The sequence below is a fragment of the Pleurodeles waltl genome, chromosome 5 (genome assembly GCF_031143425.1).
Source record: "Pleurodeles waltl isolate 20211129_DDA chromosome 5, aPleWal1.hap1.20221129, whole genome shotgun sequence".
Taxonomy (NCBI): domain Eukaryota; kingdom Metazoa; phylum Chordata; class Amphibia; order Caudata; family Salamandridae; genus Pleurodeles; species Pleurodeles waltl.
Window position 1 is genome coordinate 70,121,225 of NC_090444.1, and position 12,576 is coordinate 70,133,800.

Sequence of the window (12,576 nt, forward strand, 5' to 3'; positions counted from 1 at the left end):
ATAGAAAAATATATTTTCTTAGTTTATTTTAAGAACCACAGGTTCAAATTTAACATGTAATATCTTGTTTGAAAGGTATTGCAGGTAAGTACATTAGGAACTTTGAATCATCTCAATTGCATGTATACTTTTCAAGTTATTCACAAATAGCTATTTTAAAAGTGGACACAGTGCAATTTTCACAGTTCCTGGGGGAGGTAAGTTTTTGTTAGTTTTACCAGGTAAGTAAGACACTTACAGGGTTCAGTTCTTGGTCCAAGGTAGCCCACCGTTGGGGGTTCAGAGCAACCCCAAAGTTACCACACCAGCAGCTCAGGGCCGGTCAGGTGCAGAGTTCAAAGTGGTGCCCAAAACGCATAGGCTTCAATGGAGAGAAGGGGGTGCCCCGGTTCCAGTCTGCCAGCAGGTAAGTACACGCGTCTTCGGAGGGCAGACCAGGGGGGTTTTGTAGGGCACCGGGGAGGACACAAGCCCACACAGAAATTTCACCCTCAGCGGCGCGGGGGCGGCCGGGTGCAGTGTTAGAACAAGCGTCGGGTTCGCAATGGAAGTCAATGGGAGATCAAGGGATCTCTTCAGCGCTGCAGGCAGGCAAGGGGGGGCTTCCTCGGGGAAACCTCCACTTGGGCAAGGGAGAGGGACTCCTGGGGGTCACTTCTGCAGTGAAAGTCCGGTCCTTCAGGTCCTGGGGGCTGCGGGTGCAGGGTCTTTTCCAGGCGTCGGGACTTAGGTTTCAGAGAGTCGCGGTCAGGGGAAGCCTCGGGATTCCCTCTGCAGGCGGCGCTGTGGGGGCTCAGGGGGGACAGGTTTTGGTACTCACAGTCGTAGAGTAGTCCGGGGGTCCTCCCTGAGGTGTTGGTTCTCCACCAGCCGAGTCGGGGTCGCCGGGTGCAGTGTTGCAAGTCTCACGCTTCTTGCGGGGAGCTTGCAGGGTTCTTTCAAAGCTGCTGGAAACAAAGTTGCAGCCTTTCTTGGAGCAGGTCCGCTGTCCTCGGGAGTTTCTTGTCTTTTCGAAGCAGGGGCAGTCCTCAGAGGATGTCGAGGTCGCTGGTCCCTTTGGAAGGCGTCGCTGGAGCAGGATCTTTGGAAGGCAGGAGACAGGCCTGTGAGTTTCTGGAGCCAAGGCAGTTGTCGTCTTCTGGTCTTCCTCTGCAGGGGTTTTCAGCTAGGCAGTCCTTCTTCTTGTAGTTGCAGGAATCTGATTTCTTAGGTTCAGGGTAGCCCTTAAATACTAAATTTAAGGGCGTGTTTAGGTCTGGGGGGTTAGTAGCCAATGGCTACTAGCCCCGAGGGTGGGTACACCCTCTTTGTGCCTCCTCCCAAGGGGAGGGGGTCACAATCCTAACCCTATTGGGGGAATCCTCCATCTGCAAGATGGAGGATTTCTAAAAGTTAGTCACCTCAGCTCAGGACACCTTAGGGGCTGTCCTGACTGGCCAGTGACTCCTCCTTGTTGTTTTCTTTGTTCCCTCCAGCCTTGCCGCCAAAAGTGGGGGCCGTGGCCGGAGGGGGCGGGCAACTCCACTAAGCTGGAGTGCCCTGCTGGGCTGTGACAAAGGGGTGAGCCTTTGAGGCTCACCGCTAGGTGTTACAGCTCCTGCCTGGGGGAGGTGTTAGCATCTCCACCCAGTGCAGGCTTTGTTACTGGCCTCAGAGTGACAAAGGCACTCTCCCCATGGGGCCAGCAACATGTCTCTAGTGTGGCAGGCTGCTGGAACTAGTCAGCCTACACAGACAGTCGGTTAAGTTTCAGGGGGCACCTCTAAGGTGCCCTCTGTGGTGTATTTTACAATAAAATGTACACTGGCATCAGTGTGCATTTATTGTGCTGAGAAGTTTGATACCAAACTTCCCAGTTTTCAGTGTAGCCATTATGGTGCTGTGGAGTTCGTGTTTGACAGACTCCCAGACCATATACTCTTATGGCTACCCTGCACTTACAATGTCTAAGGTTTTGTTTAGACACTGTAGGGGTACCATGCTCATGCACTGGTACCCTCACCTATGGTATAGTGCACCCTGCCTTAGGGCTGTAAGGCCTGCTAGAGGGGTGACTGACCTATACTTGCATAGGCAGTGAGAGGCTGGCATGGCACCCTGAGGGGAGTGCCATGTCGACTTACTCATTTTGTTCTCACTAGCACACACAGGCTTGTAAGCAGTGGGTCTGTGCTGAGTGAGGGGTCTCTAGGGTGGCATAATACATGCTGCAGCCCTTAGAGACCTTCCCTGGCATCAGGGCCCTTAGTACCAGAGGTACCAGTTACAGGGGACTTATCTGGATGCCAGGGTGTGCCAATTGTGGAATCAATGGTACATTTTAGGTGAAAGAACACTGGTGCTGGGGCCTGGTTAGCAGGGTCCCAGCACACTTCTCAGTCAAGTCAGCATCAGTATCAGGCAAAAAGTGGGGGGTAACTGCAACAGGGAGCCATTTCTTTACACATAGGTTTGAGGAAGAGCTGCAATCCACCGAAGTGGACCATACGCAAAACGTATTTTCATACAGCAGGGAACAGGAAAAATAAGTACCCTTCCCCCTATTAGGAGAAAAAGGAGACTGGAGTTTCAAACAGACCAGGCGCCACAAACAAAGATGGTGAAAAAGGTGACTCCGCCACCCTCTCCTCCACCTGTAATTAACGTCTCACCGACGCAAACTCCTTCACATTCCCCGGCTCACACCACCATGAGCCAAGGTGACCAAGATCAAGACGCTTGGGACTTATATGACGCCCCAGTGTCGGACAACAGTCCGGAGGCATATCCAACAAAGCCCTCACCACCTGAAGACAGCACAGCATATTCTCAAGTGGTGGCTAGAGCAGCACAATTCCACAACGTAAACCTCCACTCAGAACAAGTCGAGGATGACTTTTTATTCAACACACTCTCCTCCACCCACAGCTCCTACCAAAGCCTGCCTATGCTGCCAGGTATGCTTCGGCACGCAAAGGAAATCTTCAAGGAGCCGGTCAAAAGTAGGGCAATAACGCCAAGGGTGGAAAATAAATATAAAGCACCTCCTACAGACCCTGTTTTCATCACCACACAGCTGCCACCAGATTCCGTCGTAGTGGGAGCAGCTCGGAAAAAATCCCGAGGTTTCCCCTGACCGCGACTCTCTGAAACCTAAGTCCCGACGCCTGGAAAAGACCCTGCACCCGCAGCCCCCAGGACCTGAAGGACCGGACTTTCACTGCAGAAGTGACCCCCAGGAGTCCCTCTCCCTTGCCCAAGTGGAGGTTTCCCTGAGGAAGCCCCCCCTTGCCTGCCTGCAGCGCTGAAGAGATCCCTTGATCTCTCATTGACTTCCATTGCGAACCCGACGCTTGTTCTAACACTGCACCCGGCCGCCCCCGCGCCGCTGAGGGTGAAATTTCTGTGTGGGCTTGTGTCCCCCCCGGTGCCCTACAAAACCCCCCTGGTCTCTATTTTGTGGTAGTGTGGTCGAGCAGTAGGCTTATCCAAGGAGTAGTGTTAAGCATTTGTTGTACATACGCATAGACAATAAATGAGGTACACACACTCAGAGACAAATCCAGCCAATAGGTTTTGTTATAGAAAAATATATTTTCTTAGTTTATTTTAAGAACCACAGGTTCAAATTTAACATGTAATATCTTGTTTGAAAGGTATTGCAGGTAAGTACATTAGGAACTTTGAATCATTTCAATTGCATGTATACTTTTCAAGTTATTCACAAATAGCTACTTTAAAAGTGGACACTTAGTGCAATTTTCACAGTTCCTGGGGGAGGTAAGTTTTTGTTAGTTTTACCAGGTAAGTAAGACACTTACAGGGTTCAGTTCTTGGTCCAAGGTAGCCCACCGTTGGGGGTTCAGAGCAACCCCAAAGTTACCACACCAGCAGCTCAGGGCCGGTCAGGTGCAGAGTTCAAAGTGGTGCCCAAAACGCATAGGCTAGAATGGAGAGAAGGGGGGTGCCCCGGTTCCGGTCTGCTTGCAGGTAAGTACCCGCGTCTTCGGAGGGCAGACCAGGGGGGTTTTGTAGGGCACCGGGGGGGACACAAGCCCACACAGAAATTTCACCCTCAGCGGCGCGGGGCGGCCGGGTGCAGTGTTAGAACAAGCGTCGGGTTCGCAATGGAAGTCAATGAGAGATCAAGGGATCTCTTCAGCGCTGCAGGCAGGCAAGGGGGGGCTTCCTTGGGGAAACCTCCACTTGGGCAAGGGAGAGGGACTCCTGGGGGTCACTTCTGCAGTGAAAGTCCGGTCCTTCAGGTCCTGGGGGCTGCGGGTGCAGGGTCTTTTCCAGGCGTCGGGACTTAGGTTTCAGAGAGTCGCGGTCAGGGGAAGCCTCGGGATTCCCTCTGCAGGCGGCGCTGTGGGGGCTCAGGGGGGACAGGTTTTGGTACTCACAGTCGTAGAGTAGTCCGGGGGTCCTCCCTGAGGTGTTGGTTCTCCACCAGCCGAGTCGGGGTCGCCGGGTGCAGTGTTGCAAGTCTCACGCTTCTTGCGGGGAGTTGCAGGGTTCTTTAAAGCTGCTTCTGGAAACAAAGTTGCAGTCTTTTTGGAGCAGGTCCGCTGTCCTCAGGAGTTTCTTGTCGTCGTCGAAGCAGGGCAGTCCTCAGAGGATTCAGAGGTCGCTGGTCCCTTTGGAAGGCGTCGCTGGAGCAGAGTTCTTTGGAAGGCAGGAGACAGGCCGGTGAGTTTCTGGAGCCAAGGCAGTTGTTGTCTTCTGGTCTTCCTCTGCATGGGTTTTCAGCTAGGCAGTCCTTCTTGTTGTTGCAGGAATCTAAATCTTTAGGTTCAGGGAAGCCCTTAAATACTAAATTTAAGGGCGTGTTTAGGTCTGGGGGGTTAGTAGCCAATGGCTACTAGCCCTGAGGGTGGGTACACCCTCTTTGTGCCTCCTCCCAAGGGGAGGGGGTCACATCCCTAATCCTATTGGGGGAATCCTCCATCTGCAAGATGGAGGATTTCTAAAAGTTAGAGTCACCTCAGGACACCTTAGGGGCTGTCCTGACTGGCCAGTGACTCCTCCTTGTTGCTTTCTTTGTTCCCTCCAGCCTTGCCGCCAAAAGTGGGGGCCGGGGCCGGAGGGGGCGGGCAACTCCACTAAGCTGGAGTGCCCTGCTGGGCTGTGACAAAGGGGTGAGCCTTTGAGGGTCACCGCCAGGTGTTACAGCTCCTGCCTGGGGGAGGTGTTAGCATCTCCACCCAGTGCAGGCTTTGTTACTGGCCTCAGAGTGACAAAGGCACTCTCCCCATGGGGCCAGCAACATGTCTCTAGTGTGGCAGGCTGCTGGAACCAGTCAGCCTACACAGATAGTCGGTTAAGTTTCAGGGGGCACCTCTAAGGTGCCCTCTGTGGTGTATTTTACAATAAAATGTACACTGGCATCAGTGTGCATTTATTGTGCTGAGAAGTTTGATACCAAACTTCTCAGTTTTCAGTGTAGCCATTATGGTGCTGTGGAGTTCGTGTAAAACAGACTCCCAGACCATATACTCTTATGGCTACCCTGCACTTACAATGTCTAAGGTTTTGCTTAGACACTGTAGGGGCACAGTGCTCATGCACTGGTACCCTCACCTATGGTATAGTGCACCCTGCCTTAGGGCTGTAAGGCCTGCTAGAGGGGTGTCTTACCTATACTGCATAGGCAGTGAGAGGCTGGCATGGCACCCTGAGGGGAGTGCCATGTCGACTTACTCATTTTGTTCTCACTAGCACACACAAGCTGGTAAGCAGTGTGTCTGTGCTGGGTGAGGGGTCTCTAGGGTGGCATAATACATGCTGCAGCCCTTAGAGACCTTCCCTGGCATCAGGGCCCTTGGTACCAGAGGTACCAGTTACAAGGGACTTATCTGGGTGCCAGGGTGTGCCAATTGTGGAATCAATGGTACATTTTAGGTGAAAGAACACTGGTGCTGGGGCCTGATTAGCAGGGTCCCAGCACACTTCTCAGTCAAGTCAGCATCAGTATCAGGCAAAAAGTGGGGGGTAACTGCAACAGGGAGCCATTTCTTTACAAAGATGGAGTCGACGCCCATGCGCAATGGAGACAGAAGGAGGAGTCACTCGGTCCCGTGACTCGAAAGACTTCTTCGAAGAAAAAAAACTTGTAACACTCCGACCCAACACCAAATGGCGAGCTATGCAGAACATGTGTATCTACAGCGACAGATGCCATCGAACAGATGTGATTTAGACTAAAAGTGCACTGGTTCCTACTAGCCAGGTCCACAGTGTCAGATCTCCCAAAATTGCAGTTTCCCAAATTGGCAAAACCTTTAGCACCCTCTGTAAGTCCCTAGTAAACGGTACCCCTGGTGCACAAAAGAGGGTCCCCCCTAAGGGCTGCAGCACAAATTGTGCCACCCTAAGGGACCCCCTCACCAAGCACATGACAGACTGCCATTGCAGACTGCGTGTCTTGGTGCAGACAAAAGTGAAAACATGACACTGCACACAGTGTGTGTGCCATGTCCCTAACTCTGCATGCAATATGTGTAAGTCACCCCTACAGCAGGCCTTGCAGGGTGCATTATATTTCATGTGAGGGTATATCTGCAAGAGCAGGTATGTCCCTCCTATGTCAATTCTCAGACACGGTAAGTGGCCGGGGAAGCCATTTTAAATACATGTGCTGGACACTGGTCAATACGAGTCCCCAGCTACATGATGGCTTCACTGAAGATAGGGATGTCTGGTATCAAACATCTCATGTAGATAAGCCCACACTTATTCCAGTGCTGGACTTACCAATTACATGCACCCAAAATGCACCTTAGAGGTGGTCCCTGGAAAACCTACCAGCCTCTGGTGTCCTTCTGCCAGCCTGTCACCCAAGACACTGATCTGACCTCCTAAGGTGGGAGATGCTGCTCACGTTTGTGTGTGGGCTCGCGGATTAGAACCTGCACTGTTTTGGTCTTGCTACTCCGCTCTAAAGACCACCTTTAATTGTGCAGCTGTTCGTAGGCACACATTACTCCGAATGTCGAGGAGCAGTTGTGCGGGCAGAGACCGACTGAGGCTGCGCTCGCCACATTGCAAGGAGGGAACTCTTCATCGTTGGATTGTTCTCAGGCCGTATCTCAGCAGGGATGGATCAATATCATATGTGGCAAAAAAAAATAAAAAATCTGACAGAGCTGTGATTTGTTCTATAGTCAAACCGTTACAGCCACTTTTGGTGGATAAAACGCCTAAAACAGGTATGAATTTCCTTAGCACCAAGCCACCTGTGTATGGTAGTCACTTCTCCAATCTATGGCCACTTTCCATTCTCAGGTGGGACTCGTCGTGGAGAGATCAGAGCTCCTACACACAAACGCAAATTTGGGGAGCGAGTTTCTCTGGGGGTTAACTGCTATGGACCTGGGTCACAAGGCCCTACCCACACCACCTGGCTGCACAGATCATTCCCTTTGTTAGAACAGGCCAATATACAGCTTATTCTGCACAGCTCGTCTAGGGAATATTTCCTTTGTGCAAGGGTAGCTTTCAGTACCTCTGCTCAACAGTTAGTGGACTGATTCCCTTGAGGTGGTTTTCAGGCAGCTTTCAGCAGGACGCAGAACTCCCAGGTTCCTGTTCCAGAACCTGGCAAGTTGGCAAACAGGGAACCCAACTCAGGAGCTAATTTTTCTTTCTCACCTGCACTGGTGACGGACAACTGGTCAATGAGAAATCCTGGCATATTAACTGGCAAACGCCACTTCATATGTTTACAAAGTCTGCAGACAAAGATTGTGGATTTCATGGGGCCATCTCTTGTTTAAGGTGGTTCCTGAATTTGTGTATTCCTCAGAGACTGGTCAACCCAAGCTTTGAACTCAAGTTTCAGAAAGGAGGAGGGGTGGAGCAGAGCTCCGAGTCAGAGAGACCCAAAACAACGGCACAAAAGAGGGAGAGGTTTGCTCGCTTAGCTACCTCACAACCTGTTAGGGATAACACCTTGGGAAAACAATGGAGCAAGACATCAACAAGGACCATCCTTATACCTCAAAGGGGCCTTCTGTTTCTATACACCATGGAGTCTGATCCATTTCAGTGGTGATCAGGGATGTTCTGGAGGAACCCTGCAAACTACACTGCTGCTGGCACACTTCTTACAATTTTTCAGAAGCAGCCATCTTTGTGATAGCATATTCTGGGGGACAGGGTTATGCCCACTTCCCACAGGAAGTTGCCATATGAAGGACGTCGCAGATTGGATGAGGCTCAGCCGCCTAAAGCTGAACTCTGAAAAAACTGAAGTCCTCATCCTCGGCAACACCCCGTCCGCCTGGGACGACTCCTGGTGGCCCACGGCACTCGGCACCGCACCGACCCCCGCAGACCACGCCCGCAACCTCGGCTTCATCTTGGACCCCCTTCTCACCATGACCAAGCAAGTCAACGCCGTGTCCTCCGCCTGCTTCCTCACCCTCCGCAAGATCTTCCGCTGGATCCCCGCCGACACCAGAAAAAACGTGACCCACGCCCTCATCACGAGCCGCCTGGACTACGGCAACACCCTCTACGCTGGGACCACCGCCAAACTCCAAAATCGCCTGCAACGCATTCAAAACGCCTCAGCCCGCCTCATCCTCGACGTACCCCGCAACAGCCACATCTCCGCACACCTGAGACACCTGCATTGGCTCCCAGTCAGCAAAAGGATCACCTTCCGACTTCTCACCAACGCACACAAAGCCCTCCACGACAAGGGACCGGAATACCTCAACAGACGGCTCAACTTCTACGTCCCCACCCGCCCCCTCCGCTCCTCTGGCCTCGCACTCGCCGCCGTCCCTCGCATCCGACGCTCCACGGCGGGTGGGAGATCTTTCTCCTTCCTGGCGGCCAAGACCTGGAACTCCCTCCCCACCAGCCTCAGGACCACCCAGGACCACTCCGCTTTCCGGAGACTCCTAAAGACCTGGCTGTTCGAGCAGCGATAACCACCCCCTTTGTCCCTAGCGCCTTGAGAACCGCACGGGTGAGTAGCGCGCTTTATAAATGCTAATGATTTGATTTGATTTAAGGGGTATAGCGATCAAGGGCCAGTAGCCCATTGGCTACTACCCTACATAACCCAAATACAGATGATCCAAAATGAGTTCCTGATCTGCAAGAGACATACACAGCACATACACCAACGATCATCCAAGTACACAAAGGCAGGATAAACATGCATGTGAAACCAGTCTTTCGTGGAATGGGATGGAGAACCCAGATGCAGGACATATAGCAAGGCAGGGACAAATCCAAGCTGCTGAGCCATGAAGAAAGGTGCAAAGAGCAGGCATCAGGGCAACCTGTACCTCTAGAACATGGATGCAACCAGATACTAGGCTGTGGAATTTCACCATCCAAAGGCACAACTGACCGGTGCAGAACACACATGGTAACAAATCCATGAGCACAATATCACTGGAAGCAATATTCAGTATGGTAATAATGCAAAACAATTTTAGTTGCAGGCCTCAGAACAGCAGTTATTCAAAAGATACTAGAAATGGAGCAGCATGGGAAGCAATTTTAACACAAAGGCACCCTCTACAATTTCAGCCTACTTTGTGTTTTAAGCTACTCACAGTCATCCCATTGACAGTTCCCAGTTCTTCCCGGATGGTAAAGACATCCAACAAAGCTTGTGTGGGGTGTTCTCCCACCCCATCTCCAGCATTGATGACAGGTTTGCGACAGAGCTTTGCAGCAAGCTGAAAAATAGAAAACACTAAGATAAGCGGTTATCAATTCAACACAAAGTGTAATGATGTTGCGTTCACAAGTCCAAGTCGCACATAAGATGTCTGCAAACAAATATTTGCTATAGACAATAAAGTTTCTTGAAAGTTAATTCGAATGAGGGATCATAAAGTATCACTCGCCATTTTTAGGTCTTGACTAAGGCAGTGCATGTATGATCTATGGCAAGACATTTTGTTAGCTTACAATGGGCTTAAATCCCTCCCACTGGTGGCACTGGTTGGTCTCTGCCACTCGTTTGCACGATTATTATCTAAGGGCTTTTGTGGGCTTTACTTCCCTGTCATGAGTTTGTCCCTTCCCTGGAGCATCAATGCATTACTGTGTCCTTACACTTCTCGTTTATTTTGGTGTTACTATTTTCTTTTTAGTTAAGCACTCTACGAGAATGTCTGCGTTTTTCAGTAGTCTCCCTCATGTGGTTCTTTGCCCTTCCCCGTCTAAGTGTTGCTCTGCTTTGCCATGTCTTTTCCTGCCCCAGCGTTTGTGTTGTCATTTTCTAGATGCAAGCGTGCAAATGCCCGGTACAATTTGAAAGATTTTCTTTCCATGGTGCTGAGATCTCATCCTTGCGAAAGACCCCTGGTGTCGAAGGTTATACAGACAAGTTTGCACAGACAGAGCTCAAGACCTGCCCTGGCTCTGGAAATGGCAATCACAACAAGTGACAGTACCTCCACCGCCCCCGGCTGGGGATGGCGCAGCACCATCACATCAGCATAACAACTCATGGTCTGCACAGAGTCCACCAAATTCTCTCCTTTCAGTGCAGACGATGTCGATTCAGAGAAGTTGATCACTGATCCTCCAAGGCGATACATGGCCGAACAGAAGGAGCTGCATGTTCTGGTACTGGCCTCATAAAACATGGAGGCCATCACCTTCCCCTACAAGGAAAGAGGACAGAGCACGAAAACTAGTGAGAAGGTTCCACAATAGTAGCCAACAATCAATGTGGAAAGAGTAATATGCATCCTTACAATGTAACGGGTATGTGAAAACAGCCAGAAAATTACCTAGTAAGTGTTGCTTCTCGGTGTGCATACATATTCCTGCAGACCTATATTTGCTTAGCTGGTATGGGAAACAGGTGTCATTTGTAATCATTACTCTTAGAACCTTATAGTATATATACACATCTGCCCTTCTCCACTGCTAGTTAATCCAGCCTTTACCGATTTCCTATGTGCTGTTAATGACTAGCTGAGCACTATTGTTGCTCTGCTTCAGTGGGAGACAATTTTAGGTTAGGAGGAGGCACATCACTATCTTTAAATCTCCTCTTCATGACCTTCTGCACATTCTTGCTAGTGTGTGATCTGCTTTATAAGTTGCAATGGTTGCATTAATTGAATTAAATGATTCGCACAAATAGAATAATGCATCAATATCTGCCCCACAGACTTTAGGGCAGGAAAGCAGGCGCTGTGGCTGGGCATGGGTATGCTGCTGAAAAAGGACTCCAGGATTGCAAAGCGCTCACCTTCAGAATGTCCAGACTCCTCTCCTTCTGCACCATCATTCGCAAGGTGTGCGCCACATTGAAGAGATGCGACATCTGGGCAGACACAAAATTACAGGCCAGCGTCATCACATATGCATTTAAAACCCCAAAGCTGCCTCCTAACTCGCTGCATGCGATCTTGACCATGGTCTCCCCTGGCCACAAAGGAAATAAAGAAACATCTGACAACCATATTGTAGGAAGTTGGCTCTGTATGCACTATTTCAAAGTAAGGAATAGTATGCACAGAGTCCAAGGGTTCCCCTTAAAGGTAAGATAGTGGCAAAAAGAGATAATACTAATGCTCTATTTTGTGGTAGTGTGGTCGAGCAGTAGGCTTATCAAAGGAGTAGTGTTAAGCATTTGTTGTACATACACACAGGCAATAAATGAGGAACACACACTCAGAGACAAATCCAGCCAATAGGTTTTGTTATAGAAAAATCTCTTTTCTTAGTTTATTTTAAGAACCACAGGTTCAAATTCTACATGTAATATCTCATTTGAAAGGTATTGCAGGTAAGTACTTTAGGAACTTTGAATAATTACAGTAGCATATATACTTTTCACATAAAACACAAATAGCTGTTTTAAAAGTGGACACAGTGCAATTTTCACAGTTCCTGGGGGAGGTAAAGTATTGTTATTTTTAGCAGGTAAGTAAGTCACTTACAGGTCTCAGTTTTGGGTCCAAGGTAGCCCACCGTTGCGGGTTCAGAGCAACCCCAAAGTTACCACACCAGCAGCTCAGGGCCGGTCAGGTGCAGAGGTCAAAGAGGTGCCCAAAACACATAGGCTTCAATGGAGAGAAGGGGGTGCCCCGGTTCCAGTCTGCCAGCAGGTAAGTACCCGCGTCTGCGGAGGACAGACCAGGGGGGTTTTGTAGGGCACCGGGGGGGACACAAGTCAGCACAAAAAGTACACCCTCAGCAGCGCGGGGGCGGCCGGGTGCAGTGTGCAAACAGGCGTCGGGTTTCCAATGGTTTTCAATGAGAGACCAAGGGGTCTCTTCAGCGGTGCAGGCAGGCAAGGGGGGGGCTCCTCGGGGTAGCCACCACCTGGGCAAGGGAGAGGACCTCCTGGGGGTCACTCCTGCACTGGAGTTCCGATCCTTCAGGTGCTGGGGGCTGCGGGTGCAGGGTCTTTTCCAGCCGTCGGGAAATTAGGTTCAGGCAGTTGCGGTCAGGGGGAGCGTCGGGATTCCCTCTGCAGGCGTCACTGTGGGGGCTCAGGGGGGACAACTTTGGTTACTCACGGTCTCGGAGTCGCCGGAGGGTCCTCCCTGAGGTGTTGGTTCTCCACCAGTCGAGTCGGGGTCGCCGGGTGCAGTGTTGCAAGTCTCA

The 12,576-nt window shown here is 50.7% G+C and overlaps 1 protein-coding gene across 5 annotated transcripts in view; it reads right to left on the bottom strand.

The window, feature by feature from the left end:
• CAD (carbamoyl-phosphate synthetase 2, aspartate transcarbamylase, and dihydroorotase) overlaps positions 1–12,576 on the bottom strand; it is a 617,432-nt gene that overhangs the window by 98,299 nt on the left and 506,557 nt on the right. For all 5 annotated transcript variants that reach the window (XM_069233593.1, XM_069233597.1, XM_069233596.1 and 2 more), the window contains 3 exons: positions 11,213–11,287; positions 10,404–10,616; positions 9,555–9,680 (listed from right to left, as the gene is read on the bottom strand). In XM_069233593.1, the coding sequence (XP_069089694.1) occupies positions 9,555–9,680; positions 10,404–10,616; positions 11,213–11,287 (414 nt within the window). The remainder of the gene's footprint in view (positions 1–9,554; positions 9,681–10,403; positions 10,617–11,212; positions 11,288–12,576) is intronic.